Consider the following 17,737-nt stretch of genomic DNA (forward strand, 5'->3'; position numbering starts at 1 on the left):
GTGCATCAAAAACTTCGATCCTCTCCTTACCCATAACTTAAATTGTGAAAAAAAGTACACATTACTAGTTTCTCTTGTACTCTATAGGTTTATCAACCTTGATTGCCAAGAAAGATTTCATCAAGAGCATTCTCCTTCCTCCCAATTTTCTAGCCTGCATTTCTTGTTTTCTCCTTTATCATCTTTTCTTTCAACTATCCATTGTCACATGGCTATTGCTACTTACGCATGGTTCGTGCAATTTGGGATTTAAATCTTTGAATTTACCCTCTTAGTTATTTTTTAATTGTGTATTATTATAATGTTTGAATGTTGTCAATTTAAATTTACCATGACCTAGGATTCCCTTTATCATTGTATTTTTTCAATTCTAATTTAATTTGTTTTTGCATCCCTTTGACTTATTTTGGTTATTATTTCAGATTAAAGCAACTTCTTTATCTCTTTCTTAGGGATACTTGTATAGTTACATATTGTGCCAGAAATATTTTCAAACGGTTATATCAATTTCTTTCTACTAATCATCTCGTGAATTTGAATTATCTTCTAGATCACTCAGTGCAGCATTGTTCCAAACGATAAAAAGTATGAAACTATTAATTTGCACCTATACGTGAATTTTAAATGGTGCATGACACTAATTGATTTCAAAACTTAAATTTGTTGATTTAAAAGCCCTTGTTAATGCATTTAGAACTTTGTTGTGCCATAACGACATAGAGAGGTAGTTGAGTCACCCTTATCCAGTTCTAATTAATATAATTACCACAGTTGTCCAGAGTAACTTAAATGACCAAAAGGGCAATAAGTGTTATGTAATGTCCCAAACCTTGAAATTACACCGCTAACATTTTTCAAAATTTGTTAAGTTTCTAAAGTAACACAATTGAAGACTATTGAGAGTTCATTAACAATAAATGGAGTTTCAGAAGTTACAGTTAGACCTCGATTTTAATCGAGGGTCTCCATTGATATACAACCTGAACATTGAAAGAAAATCAAAACATAAAGGGACCATGAGCATCCAATCAAAGCTTGAAGATCCTAGAGGTTTCCTTAGCAGTATTTCAAGAGGCAGAAAATCAGAATTTTGGGCTTATCAGGAATTGAGTTTGGCGTACTGTACCTTGGCTCAACATCTAGATGTAGGAGTTGAGGAGATTGGCAGTGATAACAGTTGGCTTGAAATCCAGATGTAGGAGTTGAAGAGGTTGACAGTGATACCAACGATAGGGTGATCAGCAGGGACATGTTTCATCCCCATTTAGGCGGCACATAGTAGCATATTATGAGTCATTGACTGAGGTTGAGATTATGGAGTGTAACTATACAGTGAGGAGTCGTCACTTTTTGTTTGATCCACATATGGAGGATTTTACGAGGCATAGGTGTGGATTGGCTCAGAGTTGGTATCATTAGTTGTGGGATGGTGGTCTGCCATCTCCAAAAGATGGGATTACAGGCTGCAAGTACCTAAATCAGGTGATGATGGGAGATCATTTACAAGGTCACTCATTAATTTTCTACTATAGCAACACGTATTTGAAAGAGTTGGTTACTTCTATGTCAAAGAGGTCTCATGCAGATACAAGTTTACAGTATGATTATGGCATCAGTTGCCACCGAGTTACTTACGGAGTTAGCACGTCCATAGGGGTCTTGCAGAGGTTAGATGTAGTTGTAGTGTTGTAGATTCCTTCAGTGGTTTGTATCTCCTTATGGCTGGTGGATGTGAGAGCAGTTTGTTTTGAGACCCAAGTACTGGCAGACATAGCAGTGTAGATTGGGTGGGCTCCATTGATGGGTTTCACCGATTTTGGCATGCTGAAGATGAAGTCAAATTTGAGCCACAAGAGTCCGACGATCGTTTTGGCCCTACTTTGATGGATTCCTTGTGTGTGCGAGATTTGTATAGCTGGTATGATATATATTCTTGTACAGTTGATGGATATGTGACAGATTGGCTTTCTGAGTTGCTTTCCACTGAGATGCTCACTCTCGTGACACATCTTGTTAGATTGCCCCACCATTTCCAGCATGTTGGCCTTGCGATTGTATCAGTTGGGCAAGAACAATCATCTCCATTGATGTTGATATTATGAGAGTTAGATTGTGATTTTAGAGACATTGCACACATATGCACTTGGGATCCAGGTGAAGCATGCACATGGATGGTTACAAATCAGGGAGTTGGGAAGAATAATTTCTTGCATTCCATTCTTGAAGAAGATGGGTATATTGTTGAGCTCTCGCCACCTTGTGATTTAGAAGTGTGTAGTTATAACTCGAGGGAGGTATTCAGTACCAAGCATTTCCTTTTATGATAGCAGTGTGGTACGTTGTTCCAATTGAGTATACACATGAAATATTTTGGATGTTGGGTATCCAGTTGAATGGTCTTTGGATTCATGCTGAGTTGTTTTACGAATTTGGGGTTAGAGATGTTTACACTAGTGTAGTGTTACGATTGGACAGAGTATCATCTTTGAGGCAAATTTGGCATCCAAGCATTTGCTTCCAACTCACAAATGAGGATTGCTTGGTGGGGCAAGCAATCTTTGAGAAGGGAGGACTATCAAGCAATCTTTGAGAAGGGAGGACTATCATGTCCCTTTTATAGCCAATGAGTTTTATTGTGCCATTACCCCATTTTGCCTTGGTCTCATGGGCAAACTAGGTCTTCTATACAGTCAAAATAATTTTTTGCCTAGGTCAATTGCGGGCTGATCGAGCTTGTTCCAGTGGGGTTTCTAGACACTTACTATTTTTAGTAAGTCAACAGACAACATTCTTGGCATTTCGAGGTGTGACTAGGAGCGTCTTGTCAAGAGCTTTGCGATGAGCTATCACACATGCATTCTAAGTCCATTTGATGGGAGATTTTTCTTTATTATCTATGGGCACTTTATTTCCTTAAGTGGAGGAAAAAGTATTATTCTAAAAAGGAAATAAAGAAACAGAAAAGGGAATGTGAAGAGTCACCTGTTTGTTCTTAAAAGGGAAGATGGAGCTTGTTTCCAGCATACTTTGTTTTGTGATTTGGATTTCATTTTCTATATTGGATACCTATTTTCCAAAGCTTCAGCTTTTAGCAGCTCAGACAACGGAAACACTCAAGCTTGGATAGTGGATGGAGCCCCATTGTCAGTTGGAGGCATTTTGCAGGTGTTTCACGGTCTACTCCAGGTTCTTCTGTCCTATTATACAATCTTTTTGTAGTTTCTCTAAGATTAGATTTCTTGTTTATTTACTGAAGAACTTCAATGAAATATTAATTGTGAAAATGTATTTATGTTGGAGATTTAATGTAATAATATTTTGGGTCTCTTTCAACTAGTTAGTTATTGGATTTCTGTGCTGGTGAAATCTGAAATATGTTGTACTCTATGTTACCCTGAGTTTCCGGGACGGGGGGGACGAGGAAACGGGTTTCCAGGACCCTTTTTTTTTAGCTGAAATAGGGGACGGCAAGGGACGGCTATATATATATATATATATATATATATATATATATATATATATATATATTGTTGAAAGACATTTTTAGCTAGCCGATTTTATAGCTGACCTGAGCATCTTAATTTGGTGCTGCGTTTCAGCACCTTTGTAACTAATTGCACTAGGATTTGAAACCTTCATTTTGGGCCATTATAACTTGGCCATCATTTCAAGGACGACTTTGCATGTTTGATATGTGTAAACCCTATATTTATGTTTTTTGGATAGCAGACTTCTGGGCAAGTTGAGTATCAAAATCTACATATCCATCTCTATTTTGTCTCAGAAATAGTAAGGAAGGTTGTATTTCAAAACTGAAATTTCCAGGGCAGATATTAAGATTACTGTATGTTTCTAAACTCAGAATATAATCTAAAAAACTGTCTTTAGTTGATAAACTCAGATCTGATTCTGACATAATATCTGAGCTGTAATTGACATATTTGAATGCAAATAAATATTCAGAATGTTTGTGCCCTAGTTTATAATATTTGTTATCTTTTCCTAGCATCCCTATTTGAAGATATTACACTATAACAGCTTCAAAAGATGAAACTTTAGCATAAAATATTTGGCTAATCATGAATAACAGCTACGTAAAGTAGAGTGTGAAATGTTTTCTCTATTGTACCCCTAGGAAAACAATAAAAGTATTGTATATTAACAATTTAATAGTGAAATTTTCTGGGCAGATACTAAGATTATTGTTTGTTTCTAAACTCGGATTACTATTATGTTTCTAAATATTTAACTAATCATGAACAACAGCTAGGTAGAGTGTGATCTAATATTTTCTCTATTACACCCCAGGGGAAAACAATAAAAAATTGCATATCACTAGTAATTTTTTTTAAAGTTGAATTTTATTTTAAAATTGGAAACTTCAAGCAGTCCCCAGGACGGATAGGAAACAGCTACGTAGTCCCGGGGATGGTCAACACCATCTGGAAACGCATTGACCGTTTCCGAATTTTTGGGGACGGGTTTCCGATTTTTTTGCTTGGGTGGGGACGGCTTGGAAACGTTTCCGGCCGTCCCCAAGTCCCCGAAACGGGGACGGTTTCCGGAACTCAAGGCTTAGGGCAGGAAACGTGTTTTCGGGTAACATAGGTTGTACTATATATTTGTTTAAAAATTTATGAGTTTCCATTCAGGATTTTGAAAAAATATATGGTTAAGGATATTACATTATCCATCATTGCATTTGTTCATCAATCATAAGCCTTTTGGCCTATTTCGGTTGCATAGTTCAAAAGAAAATATTAGAAATACAACTATTGTTGCAAGCACATATTGCCAAGGTTAGACACAGCATCATTGTCGTTGTTGCAAGAACATATAACAACATAGCACTATATTTAAGAACAATCTGTACCTTAATGATTTTGATCCTCTTCTCTTTACGGAAAGGCTTGTTTGTGCACAGTTCTACTTCTGAACACCGACATGCCTTTGAACAACTCATTGACTGCACTCTGCAATTCATACAATTTCACAACTTAATCCCATAAAAAAACAATAGACAGTACAAACACAAACTATTTCCATATTCAATCAAAATGAAACGACAGACAAGTTTCCATAATTGATAGTGTGTCTAATACCAAACAGAATAAAAGAATCAATAATGTTAGACAGCCTAACTGATGAATAAATTCTCTGTTTCTTAGACAATCTAAATGTTCTAAACACCAAAAGCTTCATTTTATAACAGATGACAAAGAATTTAACAAATACAGGTCCTGCAAAGGAGCAAGAAACAGAAGACTGCAGATACAGCCAAAGGGAAAGTTTGATCAGATATCCTTCAACCAAACCTTATCATTTCTGGATGTAGCCTTTCAGTAAAATAACAGAAACAGAGCGTCAATAATAATTTTGGCATTCACTAAACAATTGTTTCATGTAAGGAAGTTAAAACTCATCAAAATGTTTAAGTGTCATGAACTTGTGAGAAAGCTAGTAAATAACTATCTATCAGTGTCTTTTCCTCCAAACCAGGCTGACAGAATGATGATATAAAAATGTTAGATAACATTCAAGATGAAGATGCAAAACACGCTATTAAAAGCAGTTGGCAATTATAAGGAAAACAACCATAAAGTCCTCCAACAGACTTAGAACACTACCAAGTTATTTTTTAAGTATTCATAAGCTTTTCAAAATCCATTAACATAAACTATTCGCTTGACATCAATCATTGAATAATGAAAAAGAACCAATGTTCCTCAGGGACGCCTCCCCTGCTAAATGTGACCCTATCCCCAATGAGGGATGTTTTGAGGACAGGGCCACAGGTAGAAAAATCCCCATTCTGTCCTCTTTCCTGCAAAAAAGCAGAAAATCCTTGAGACAGATTTTTTTAAAAAGGAAGCCGGAATATATTATAATTACCCTTTTTTTCCTTATAGCCTTTCAACGCCTATGTGGTTTACAACATACCCATCTAATCATTGCAAAAAGATTGTGAAAAAGGTGTGCTACCCCTCCATGCCACTGGGAATGCTGTCCCCAGAGCCCATTGGGTGCACTCCATTCAACCTTATTGGGGGTATTGGCCCTGAACCGCCACCAAACGAAGGTCTGACCAAGTGATAGGCCAATGATTAATCATGATCACAAAACCTCAAAATCAGATAAACCCTGTGCATTTCTCTGCATCTTGACAGTCTATCTTTGTCTTGTTTCATAAAAAATACATATCCCTTATTGCATATCTCTGCCTCTTCACAGTCAAAAGTAAAACCACAGTCTAGGTTTATCTTGTTTATAACATTGCAAAACCTATTCAGTGTAAGACTGCCACAGAGTCACAGACAAAGTCAGCAAGCTGAGTCAAGTCATAGTTGCAGGAAATACTACTTTATTATACAAAAACATATCAATCATGCATTCCACAAACAATTCATAGAACAATCCCAGTCATTAGTATCCAGCTGAGAGCAAACCGGAACATAGCCAGTTATCTTTTTACTTGAGTGTTCCTCTTTGTTAACAAATTTGACGAGAGAACATGTAATCTTGAAGGCTTCAGGAAAATGTCACTTAAATATAAACAACGATAAGGCATGTCATTATTAACTCATGCTCATACGTATAAAAAAAAAGATCATAATTCTTATTCAATTATCCATGCTCACAAAGGTTGCATTTTGCCGATCACAAATGCCTGATCAATATTATCATATGAACATTTGAAATTTCCTGACATTTCAAATTCTTTCCTATTTATTAATAGGCATCCACTGCCATCCCCTAGAAAATTACCTTAAAATAACACGTCTGTGAAATGTACCCCGCTGTCCTTTGCCATCCCCCTTCCAGAAACTTGGGGGAGCATAGGCAAAAACATTAAATATCTTCACTCCAGCATTTTTATTAGGATGAAATTCAGTTGCATTAGTCCTTAAAGACTGTTAGCTTTGCCTATCTGAAACAATATCTTAGTCAAGATTATTTGTTTCCTTTAGAAAATGCATATTTGAAAACTAGGGCATTAACTATTAAGAAAACAGCAGGTAGCAATTTAAACAAGAAGCACAAGAATGATTGCATATCAGTACCAATGATTGTTTCAATATTTGGAATTTCACAGAACCATCTATAATTTAAAACTATTGATAGAACTACAGGACATTCATGACATGTACCTGCATTCACAATTTTCACCACATACAGTTACATCCTTCCCACATGAACAGCCAACACCATCATCTGTATCATCACGTTTCTTCTTGGTTAAGAACACATCTGTCAGTTTGTCAAGGTCCACAAACATTCATATTATTTGGTCAAAAGTTATTCTAAGTTACTAATTCTCAACCACAAGCACTAAGTTTTGATAATGCAGAATTACACACTTTCAAAATGAACTTCAATTTACTTTACCCATTAAAAAAATGCTAGAAATTTTATACTAATATAGAGAATGTTTATATAGTTAAATATTAAGGGTATAGCCTACAAGACTTTTGATTGTTCCCATAGCAACAGTGGAGAGATTACAAGGAGAGAATAGATACCAAACCAATATCAGCCCGAAAACACTATATATTTTTAAACGAAGATCTGACAAGAGCTTAAGATACATTCATAGAGATTAACAAACAAGAATCGACACAATTCAAACTCATCAACAATTATATAAAAGAATTACATGACATTAGATGGCATAGTTCATCCAAGAATCATGTCATTGATGCAGTGTCTTTTACCAGCCTGAGCTTGCAGACCAATGCAGCCATTACAATTCCAAGCATGGTTTGCAAACTCTCCAAGTACTCTTCAAGTTTCAGACTACTCTCTATTTTTTGTTGGGTGAGTTTTCCTATGTGATTTGGTTCTTTTAAAATTTGATATTCTATTAAAATCAAAATCTTTCTCTTGGCCATGCCTCCCCCTCCCAACACACCACAACCATGCCTCAACCTAGCACTGATCCTCGCATGCTTCACTAGTCATGTTGTCTATTGAGACCATGGCACAATGGCTCCACCATGTCCATCTATTGGTGTGTTTGTGCTCTCATGTGGTTTTCACAACTTGGTCATTCTCTGTGTTGTTGTGTGGCTTGCGTGCTTGGACTTGTTGTGTTCTCTTGCAATGTTTTGGTTGTGTTTCTCCTAGTGCTTGGTGGCTTTTATAGCAATTTCTTTCAGGAATCCATTTTGGCTTCATCGACTCCTTTGCTTTGGGTCCTATCTGGCACAGGTTTGTGGAGTTGTTGTCCTCTTCTCATTTTCACTATCACCTTCCTTCGGCTTCAACTTTAGCTTGGCCTCACTTCACTGCACGTCACCTCACGTCTTATTTTCTCTTTGTGGAATCATTTCTTTTATGGCCTTGAGAAGCATCCTTTGCAATTGTTCTTCCAACAATCTCAAGTTATTTGAACTCTCAATATGTTCTGCATTCGTCAAGGTATGAATACAAGCTTTTTTCAAGTATGTCCCCTAAGGCTTTTTTGTGCTCTAATTGTTTGGTTGTTCTATGTAGTTTCCCTCCTTTTTTCGGCTTGGGAATTCTTTGTTCATGTGCAGTTTCTTCCTTTACTGTTGTGTTTGAGATTAAGAGCTATCCAATGATCGCTAGACTGCATAAACCACCTGGAAGGCAATTTTTCTGACACTTTTCAAACCTCTCACCAACTTGGTCATTTTTGTCCTCTATTGTCGTGTTTGTGCTCCGGGATTGTTTCGTCAAATATACAATCTGATGTTGGTGACCATCACCTTGTGTCTACACCATTACAAAATCACCAACGTAAGTCATTTGAAGAAGCCTCTTTTTCAAATTTGTTGAAGCATGTTTGAGCGTTGGAGACAAAGAACCAATCTCTTAGGGACATAATTCATACTCTCTAAGAAATTTGCAACATCCTTAGTTGTCTATGTGATCTTTAAACAACAATTCGACATCATCCATGCACAAGCCTCAAATGTACCCATCAAACTCTCATATGCTCTGATTAAAAATGTTGACCTAAGATAATTGATAGACTCCACCATTGAGCTTGTATCAGAGATTAAACATATTTTTAAAAAGTATATTGCGCTTGGCACTAGGCAGAACTTGCCAAAAAATAATAAATAATTGAAATCCTAAGCTACAGTTTGCAACAACTACAACATGCCTCTTCTATTGTTGACAAACCGATTCATGCTAAATTGGTTGATGAGTGAAATAGGAGGGCGCACGAGTTGAACTTGGAGGTTTGGGGCATGGGGCCTTCCCTCCTACCCCTCCGACCCACTTACAATCGGCTACTCATTTCTATCTAAATAGCTAGATAGTTTAAATATCACCTTAGACAAGGCATGGGTAGGTTATGACAACACTATTTTCCTTTACTTTCTATCCACTACAGATCGTCTTCAAGTCCTCAAAGCTAGGAGGAAATTGTTCCCTCTTCGCATAAAGATTTTTCTTGATGAGGATCTCGCCAAGTCACAAATGGCTGAACTAAAATGCTCCCAAGAACTCATGGCAAAAGCTAAACGCAATGGTGGATGGTCGGTCATCAAGAGCCTGAGAACATTTATTACAAAATCCTTTCCCCAAGTTGGGAGCCATGGTCAGGAATGACAATCACATGTGCAATTGGAAGTGGAGGAATGCAAGAATGGTTCCTTACGTGTCAACAATTGGAATGGCAATGGGACAGTTCAGTCCATATCGGAGTTACCTCAGGACGCAATTAGTTCAATTGATCTTCTTGTTTTTGAGACTCATGAGAGCCTCGCTCATCCTCTTCCAAGTGTCACCAGGTATCACTAGTTTTCAGCTTACGGGGACAAGATTTGGAGCTCTAGGGTGTTAGGGGGTCCAACGGGGTTGCTTGCCTAGTAAGGAATCGGCTTCAGAGTGTGATTTTTGTTGTCTACATCGATAATTTTGCCAGATTTATGTAGGTTCATGTTGGCCAGATGGCAAAAAACCTCAGAGACACTTAAACTGTAGTAGCATCTTCTTCCTATACTTTACATAGTGGGCAAGACAGGGACCCCTACATGGACTTATATGACAGCATCATTCCATTCTCCACAGTGGGGGCAATTATTATTATTGGGCATTACAATTGCATAGACCAGGGACATGCAAACCCCCATTCACAACCGGATTGTCTTTAAGGCAAATTCCTATTCTGAAGGTCTTCAAAGATACCCTAATGACTTTTGTGGCCCCTCATGGTACGGCTGCCATTTACTCAAGCCGTGCAAGTCCTTGGATTTGGTGAGATCTTGAATGGTCCCCTATTTTCCTAGCTCCAATTTATTCACACGTTAGCCTCATTGTGGGGGCGCAAGCATTGTGGACTATGCCCTCTATAGTCCCTCCTTCATCCCCTTTGTCAACATTTTCTCCATCTAAACCTTCTCATGGCCGACAATGCTCTCCCCAACCTTTATGGCCTCTTTCCCTCCAACCTCCCCATTTGTCACCACCCACCTCAGCCCCCTGCCACCTCCTCCTGCTTCAACAATAGGAACCATGTGCAATAGCCTTCTCCAAGCAGATTCTTGTAAATACAAACTTTCTGCCTCCCCATTTGTCACCACCCACCTCAGCCCCCTCCCACCTCCTCCTGCTTCAACAATAAGAACCATGTGCAATAGCCTTCTCCAAGCAGATTCTTGTAAATACAAACTTTCTACCTTGTTTGTGTTTGTTAAGATGAATGAACATGGCATATTTGCAATCTTTGATATGACAATGTAATTCAGCGAACAAAAGATATTGCACTAATTATCTAAGTTACCAGATTCTCTCTAGCAACCCTCAAAGTCTGGTTCAATTCTGTACAAAATCTAATCCTTGTCAAATTCTCTCCAAATTCTCTTGCAGTGCTACGAATTTGATGCAAATTCTGTCAGAGGAACCCGGGCAGAATTTGCAGCGAATTTTGAAGAATTTGCTATCTAGATCTGGGCTGAATTTGGTCTCGGAACATTTTTTTTAGACTTTTTAAAAGTGTTTTTTTGTCCTCCCAACCCTATTGTGACCACTAGAAAGACGAAAAAAAGATGTTTATGTCATTTATTCATTTGTGTATGAAAATGAAAACTTGCTTATAAAGGAAATCCAAATTGACAATAGGTGACATCTAAATTGATGGTCATAGAGGAATGTCTTTAAAAAGATATGAATCTTTGAATCCGGGACTTCAAACTTTTGTCTCAACTTTTGATACAGCCTGGTTAGAAATGCTCTAACCAATAAACAATTAAAATTCAGATAACTGCACTTACCTTTTGACAATTCCTTTCATTCTCAAACTGTCCCCTTGATATGGAAATATTTTCCATGCATGTGACCAAGCAAGAGTATCAAGTTGTATGTATGGCTAAATGATGCAATTAATGTTCTATTGAACTGAAACATAGATTTGGTGGTGTATTTTACTATGTTCCTTTACTATTAGCATATTAAAGGATGGATTTATTTTTTGTTGCATATATATACACAAACATACATATTTTTTAAAAACATATGTTTTTATACGGATGAACACAAAACGAATCCAAACCCAAGCCAAAAAAATTTAAAGGAATTTCGAACCCAAATCTTGAACCTGCATCCAAACCGGCATCTTAGATAATTATTTTTCCCCACTCAAAACTGAAATTGCTTTGAAAATACACAGCTGAATATTCAAAATAATTGTACCACCTTGAATACTCAAAATTTTACAATGTAATCACAACCCAATTCATTAAATAACCCCTCTTATCTTGAGCAACAATATACAGAAAATCCAAGAGTTACAATTAATGAAGCCACAGGTATTAAAATTTAAATACCTTGAGACCCTCTGAAAGGATGAATCTCAGTAGCAGATAATTAGCATGAAATTTGATCAATAATGGCTGCAATAATAAAGCTACAAGTCTGCAATAGATGAAACTTCAAAAAAAATCCTTCAAATCCTTGTACAAATCTGCTCTTTATGTTTAGATTGGACTCAATATTATGGCAATAATATAATTGATCTCTCACAGCCTCAAGAATGCAATTATGATGAAGAGGTTTTGTTCTTAAAAGGATAAAAAAAGCTCAAACTATTAGTTTATATTCCGCAGTCACAAATTCATAAAAGCTTAGTCAAAATGGTCATCAAATAATGAGGTTGATTTTCCTATTGATGTGCTCTATAACTCACCTCCATAATAGCATTTAAATCAACTTTTAGGTATTTAACAAGACTTTATAATAGGTCTTCAAACTTGGGTGCTCATATTTATGCATTAAAAATGCACCATGATATTATTTAAAATTATATAACTTTTGTGCAGATTGATTTTATAAAATTCTTTAATACTTTGGCCTCAAATATATAATCCATCAATTGCACTTTAGAACACTTAAAAGAGGGTCACAGCCCCATTGACTATAAAGTGGCTTTTTAACTTTATAAATAATTACAAATAATGAAATCACTTTATTAATAAATAACCTAACTCCACAAAGAATCATTATTTCTCAATTTCCTCTGAATCTAGGAGTTAACCATAATGTCTACAATGCACCCAACTGCCTTTAATAAAAATAGCAAGGGCCCCTCTCTATCAACCTTTAACATACTTTGCAAATCTCTAGACACTTGCCCCAATCAACTTTACCAAATTTCACCACTGCCACCAACCTATTCAAGCACCCTGCTAAAGAATGAAATCCTAACTTTTGTAAAATACACTTCCTATAAATAATAAACAAACCAAACAAAGAGAGATCCTGAACTGTCTTGTGGGAATTGTCATTCGTTTCTTGCAACTATGACCCCCTTACCATCTGAATTAGCCTACAAGGGCCATTGATAGACTAATCCAAACCACCAACCATGGTGAGCTAAAATAGGGACATTGCGCTAGAACTTCTTTACCCTTCATCTCAGATAGTTCCTACCCCCAGATTCTTTCTCCACCCTCCAGTGCCCCTACACCATGCTCAACTGCCTTTTTGCCTCTATTCAAGAGGTTGTCCTCTCTTTACTCACCATACCACTTTGTTGATCCCTCTCTGCAAACGTAAGAACACTTGCCCTATCAAAAAGTGGTATGATTATATTGAGAGTCCTTCCATCACACTTTGTGCACTTTTTCCACCCTTCACCCAATTGGAATATTCCTACTAATAGTTCCTTTTCCATAAGAAATGCATCTTCATCATACATCACAACAGAATCCATAAGCATTTGCTTCCTAGGATTGGTTGTTCTTTGCACCAAGTTTTGATCTCTATCTTGCTCTTTGCACATGATGTGATCCTCCTAGATTCTTCTCTAAAGGGCTTATAGAGTCTTCTTGATAGCCTTGCATCTTTCTATGATTCAAGGTAGCTAACAGTTAACCTAGGTAAGACTAAGGTGATGAATTTCAATAGCTTAAAGACCTCTCACCTCCACTTGTTTTCTAGGCTGTTGAGGTAGAGATCTATTTGTAAACATACATGGGGATCAACTTCCCAAGCACTCGTTTCAACATGATACCTTCCCTACAACTTTGCATCAATAACCGACATCAGTTCAAGGACAGCACATCCAAGATGGTTCTTATGGAAACTCTGATCAAACCAATAGTGCTCTATGGATCGGTTCTTTGAGATCCCTCGCTGCTAGAGTTCAACTGCATTTGTCCCGACCCCCATTTGGAGCATCACCTAATGTCGATAGTCTACCCCTCACTGTGTTGTCCTCATTGAGTTTGGTGCCCACCCTTTCAAACTTGGTACCATTTTTTACCTAGATGGCTTCTTGCATTGCCTTCAGTGCTTCATGGACTCGTGAGAGGCATTATAGATTTTCATACCTTGCTTGTTGTTCATTAGAGGTTATTGCAATTTCCAACCCATCAAATCCTGCTCAGTGTTGGTTTGCTCAAGCTATGGCTTTTCTAGGTTCAATCAGGATCAAGAATGATTGTCTTCCTCTCATTCGCTACTCTTTGGATGCCCCACTCATCTCCTTACATCTCGACAGAAGCTGAATATGCACATCAGAATGGACATCTATGGGCAATATATCCACAACACCTGGGTTAATCCCCAAGCAAGGCTTTGCCCAAAGGTGGCCTTTTATGCTAAGCAGTTTCTTGAGATAAGAGACAAAATCATTGTTCGCCCTTCCTATATCTTCCACTATTGGTTCCATGCCCTACGCATCTCCCTCGGCTCCATTAAAAAGTGATCACATTGGCTTCACACTCAAACTGGCCCTCAGATGGTTAAGGGAGGATATGATATGCCAACTTCGTTGCATGGGTGAGGTTGAGACAAAGACGCATTTCATTTTCCACTACCCTATCCACTATGAGATCATAACACGTTTCTACTATTCGTTCAGGGAGACTTAGTGCCTCTCCTTATTCAAAATTAATTAGAGATGCCTTGGGCTCTATATCCACAAGGCCTTGAGACATCCAGACCTCTCTATAGCAAAAGTTGCCCACAAGACAACACCTTAGTCAGCTAGTTACATCTTTCTTCATGGTGGTTTTCCTTGTGCATCTTACCAAGTGTTAGCTCAGTCCCGCTTTGGGCCGTACCAAATTTGTGAGGCCTTGGAAGAATTCTACTCAACAACAGTCTCCTGTCTTCTTCCTCTAGGATTCTTTGGAGATGGCTTGGGGTCCCTCTCACCCTTTGGTCTATCCTACGTTTCCAGATTTTTTCTTGTCTACACAGAATCACTAGTGGGTTTTTCGTGTTGCTTCTTGCTTTAAATGTTTTGGGTTCTCTCCTCAAGCACCGTTTGGTTTTCTTATTGTGGTTGGCCTTCTTTGTTGCGATTGTCCCTCGGACCCTCTTTGTGGTCTCTCGTTGGACATTAATAAATTTAACTTATCTTATTACTCTTATGTTTGTATAGATGCCAAAAAGAGTAAAAATGTTGACTCAAATAAAACCTTGTATTTCTCTTCCAAGATGTCATTTTTTAATTTAATATACTTCGTGAATGAATTTTAAGAGAAAAAAATGTTTCTTTAAGTGATTTTTGTTTTTAGTACATTCTAAGTTGTGATATTGCTATCAGGATTTAACTGTGTGATTTTGAGTCTAACTCATTGACCCATGTTTCATGCGTAGTGATTCAACATGAATCCATCTCTCATGAGAATAAATGGAACACTTACCACTCATTGGATCTAGGTGATGCTCACATGGGTGAAGCATCGGGACTTCCCGGGAGGTCACCCATCCCAGTACTACTCCAGCCTGAGCGTGCTTAACTACAGAGTTTCCTCCATGGCTAAACCCAAAGCTTGCAACCCCATTTGCAAAACCTTCACCAAGTGTTGTGCCTTATGAACCATTCACTAGAAAGCCCCTTAAGCTCATCAATTGATAAGTAGGAGATAATTTCCACAGCAAGTCAAATTGTGATATTGCTATCAAGATTTAACTGTGTGATTTTGAGTCAAACTCGTTGACCCATGTTTCATGAGTAGTGATTCATAAGGCACAACACTTGGTAAAGGTTTTGCAAATGGGGTTGCAAGCTTTGGGTCTAACCATGGAGGAAACTCCAAAGTTAAGCGTGCTCAGGCTGGAGTAGTACTGGGATGGGTGACCTCCCGGGAAGTCCCGGTGCTTTACCCCTGTGAGCATCACCTAGATCCAATGAGTGCTAAGTGTTCCATTTATTCTCATGAGAGATGGATTAATGTTGAATCTTTACTCATGAAACATGGGTCAATGAGTTTGACTCAAAATCACACAGTTAAATCCTAATAGCAATATCACAATTTGACATGTTGTGGAAATTATCTCCTACTTATCAATTGATAAGCTTAAGGGGCTTTCTAATGAATGGTTCATGAGGCACAACACTTGGTGAAGGTTTTGCAAATGGGGTTGCAAGCTTTGGGTTCAACCATGGAGGAAACTTCGTAGTTAAGCACGCTCAGGCTGGACTAGTACTGGGATGGGTGACCTCCAAGGAAGTCCTAGTGCTTCACCCGTGTGAGCATCACCTAGATCCAATGAGAGCTAAGTGTTCCATTTATTCTCATGAGAGATGGATTCATGTTGAATCACTACTCATGAAACATGGGTCAATGAGTTTGACTCAAAATCACACATTTAAATCTTGATAACAATATCACAATTTGACTTGCTATGGAAATTATCTCCTACTCATCAAAATTCTAAGTTGTCAAGTTTTTCCCAAATTTTCCCTAAGTTTTTGACATTCTTTTGCTCAGTTGAAACTTTTGAGCTTGTCAAGTACTCTTGCCCTGAGTCTATGAACTATGGTTCCAAGAAGACTGTTTGTCTCCTGATTCATAGTTCCTTCTTTGAAAGTCAAATCCTTTAGTTGTGTAACAAACTTAGAGGAATCAATATTCTTGGTAGAGTGAGATATTTTGTTTGCAAAGTTTTTATGATTATATGAGAGTCTGACATGTTCTCTCTTCAAGCAGAATCCATGCCAAGCAACTCTTTAATTACAAAATTGCGATTGTGCATGTTTTAATAAACATATCTTAGAATTGAGATGCTATCTTTGTACTTGGAATGATTGTTCATGATGGCCTTTTCATTCAGCTTGATTGCTTGTCATTTGTTAAAGAGCAAGTTGCGAAGATGATGATTCTTTCCATCATGGACAATTTGTGCTTCCAAGGCATTTTAATAAGGAAATGATTGATGTTTTCTATAGCAATCTAAAAGAGTGCATTATTGGACTACGCGAACTTTGGAATTTGATTTCCTTCTCTTACATGCCAACCCAACACATGCATAGAGATGCATCCTTTAGCAGAAGCACTTCATTTTCTAAAGAGCAAAAATTGGTTTCTAAGATTAAAGATAGAATGGAGTAGTACGAGAGTGAAAAGGTCTGGGGGCTTATCCACATTGTCAACCCTAGTAAAATTTTGAGGTTTAAAAATTAGACAAGATTGCACTAGGATGAAGGTAGAAGAGTTATTAGCTATATCTTTAATAAAAGGTAAATTAGAATGACATGTAGCACATTAGTGCTCTAGTAATCAAACAAAGAAAAATGCCCTCACCTTTTGCCTCCTCGGCCAAAATGATTATAACTACTCCATTAAGATCAATATCTTGACCTATCATTATAGGTGGTAGCCATGGTTTTGGAAAATTTACATTTCTCCTACAAGTGAAGGAAGCTTGTAATTGGTGTTCACGCATATGTAACTACATCATGTCATGCATCTACTTATAGATCTTTTAACCATTGATAAAAATCTTGCCAAAATATCGCCAAGAAGATATCTTCACGTGAGAAGTTGATAAAGGCGACAACCTGCTACGAGTTATCGTTGCCAACAAGATCCAAGTTATCACCGAGAAATTCAAGTTTTATCGCAGAGATATTGCCAAAATCGCAGTGATAAATGATTGTCTTCTCGCACCTGCGGCCTGATAAGGTCTGACGACCTAGTAAGGGGCTAAACATTTTTTTCAATGCTAGTTCAATTTTGGAGAGAGTAGAAAGGTTTGAGAGGAGAAAGACAATCATTTGTAGTGTTCCAAAACAATTTAATATTGAATCTACACATAGCAATTATGTCCACATGTTCCTAAGCCTATGCAGTTCAAAGTATACAGGTTAAACAGTTAGATCCTTTAAAACCAAGACTCCTAAGCATTTTTGTCGTTTAACACATACTAGAACCAAAGTATTAACCAAAGAAAAACATTCTCATAAGACCAACTAATACGTATTGACAATAAAATAAGATAAACTATTAATGTCCAACAAGAGACCATAAAC

General features: G+C 37.5%; 1 protein-coding gene across 5 annotated transcripts in view; it reads right to left on the reverse strand.

The window, feature by feature from the left end:
• The window catches only part of LOC149566113 (uncharacterized), a 227,600-nt gene that overhangs the window by 148,977 nt on the left and 60,886 nt on the right, over positions 1-17,737 (reverse strand). For all 5 annotated transcript variants that reach the window (XR_016362121.1, XM_089819540.1, XM_089819542.1 and 2 more), the window contains 2 exons: positions 7,149-7,248; positions 4,874-4,973 (listed from right to left, as the gene is read on the reverse strand). Coding sequence is in view for 4 of the 5 variants with exons in the window: in XM_089819540.1 (XP_089675666.1) it covers positions 4,874-4,973; positions 7,149-7,248 (200 nt within the window). In the remaining variant the exon portion in view is untranslated. The remainder of the gene's footprint in view (positions 1-4,873; positions 4,974-7,148; positions 7,249-17,737) is intronic.

The sequence above is a fragment of the Cupressus sempervirens genome, chromosome 3 (genome assembly GCF_028749045.1).
Source record: "Cupressus sempervirens isolate cs-2001-9-10 chromosome 3, ASM2874904v1, whole genome shotgun sequence".
Lineage (NCBI taxonomy): Eukaryota > Viridiplantae > Streptophyta > Pinopsida > Cupressales > Cupressaceae > Cupressus > Cupressus sempervirens.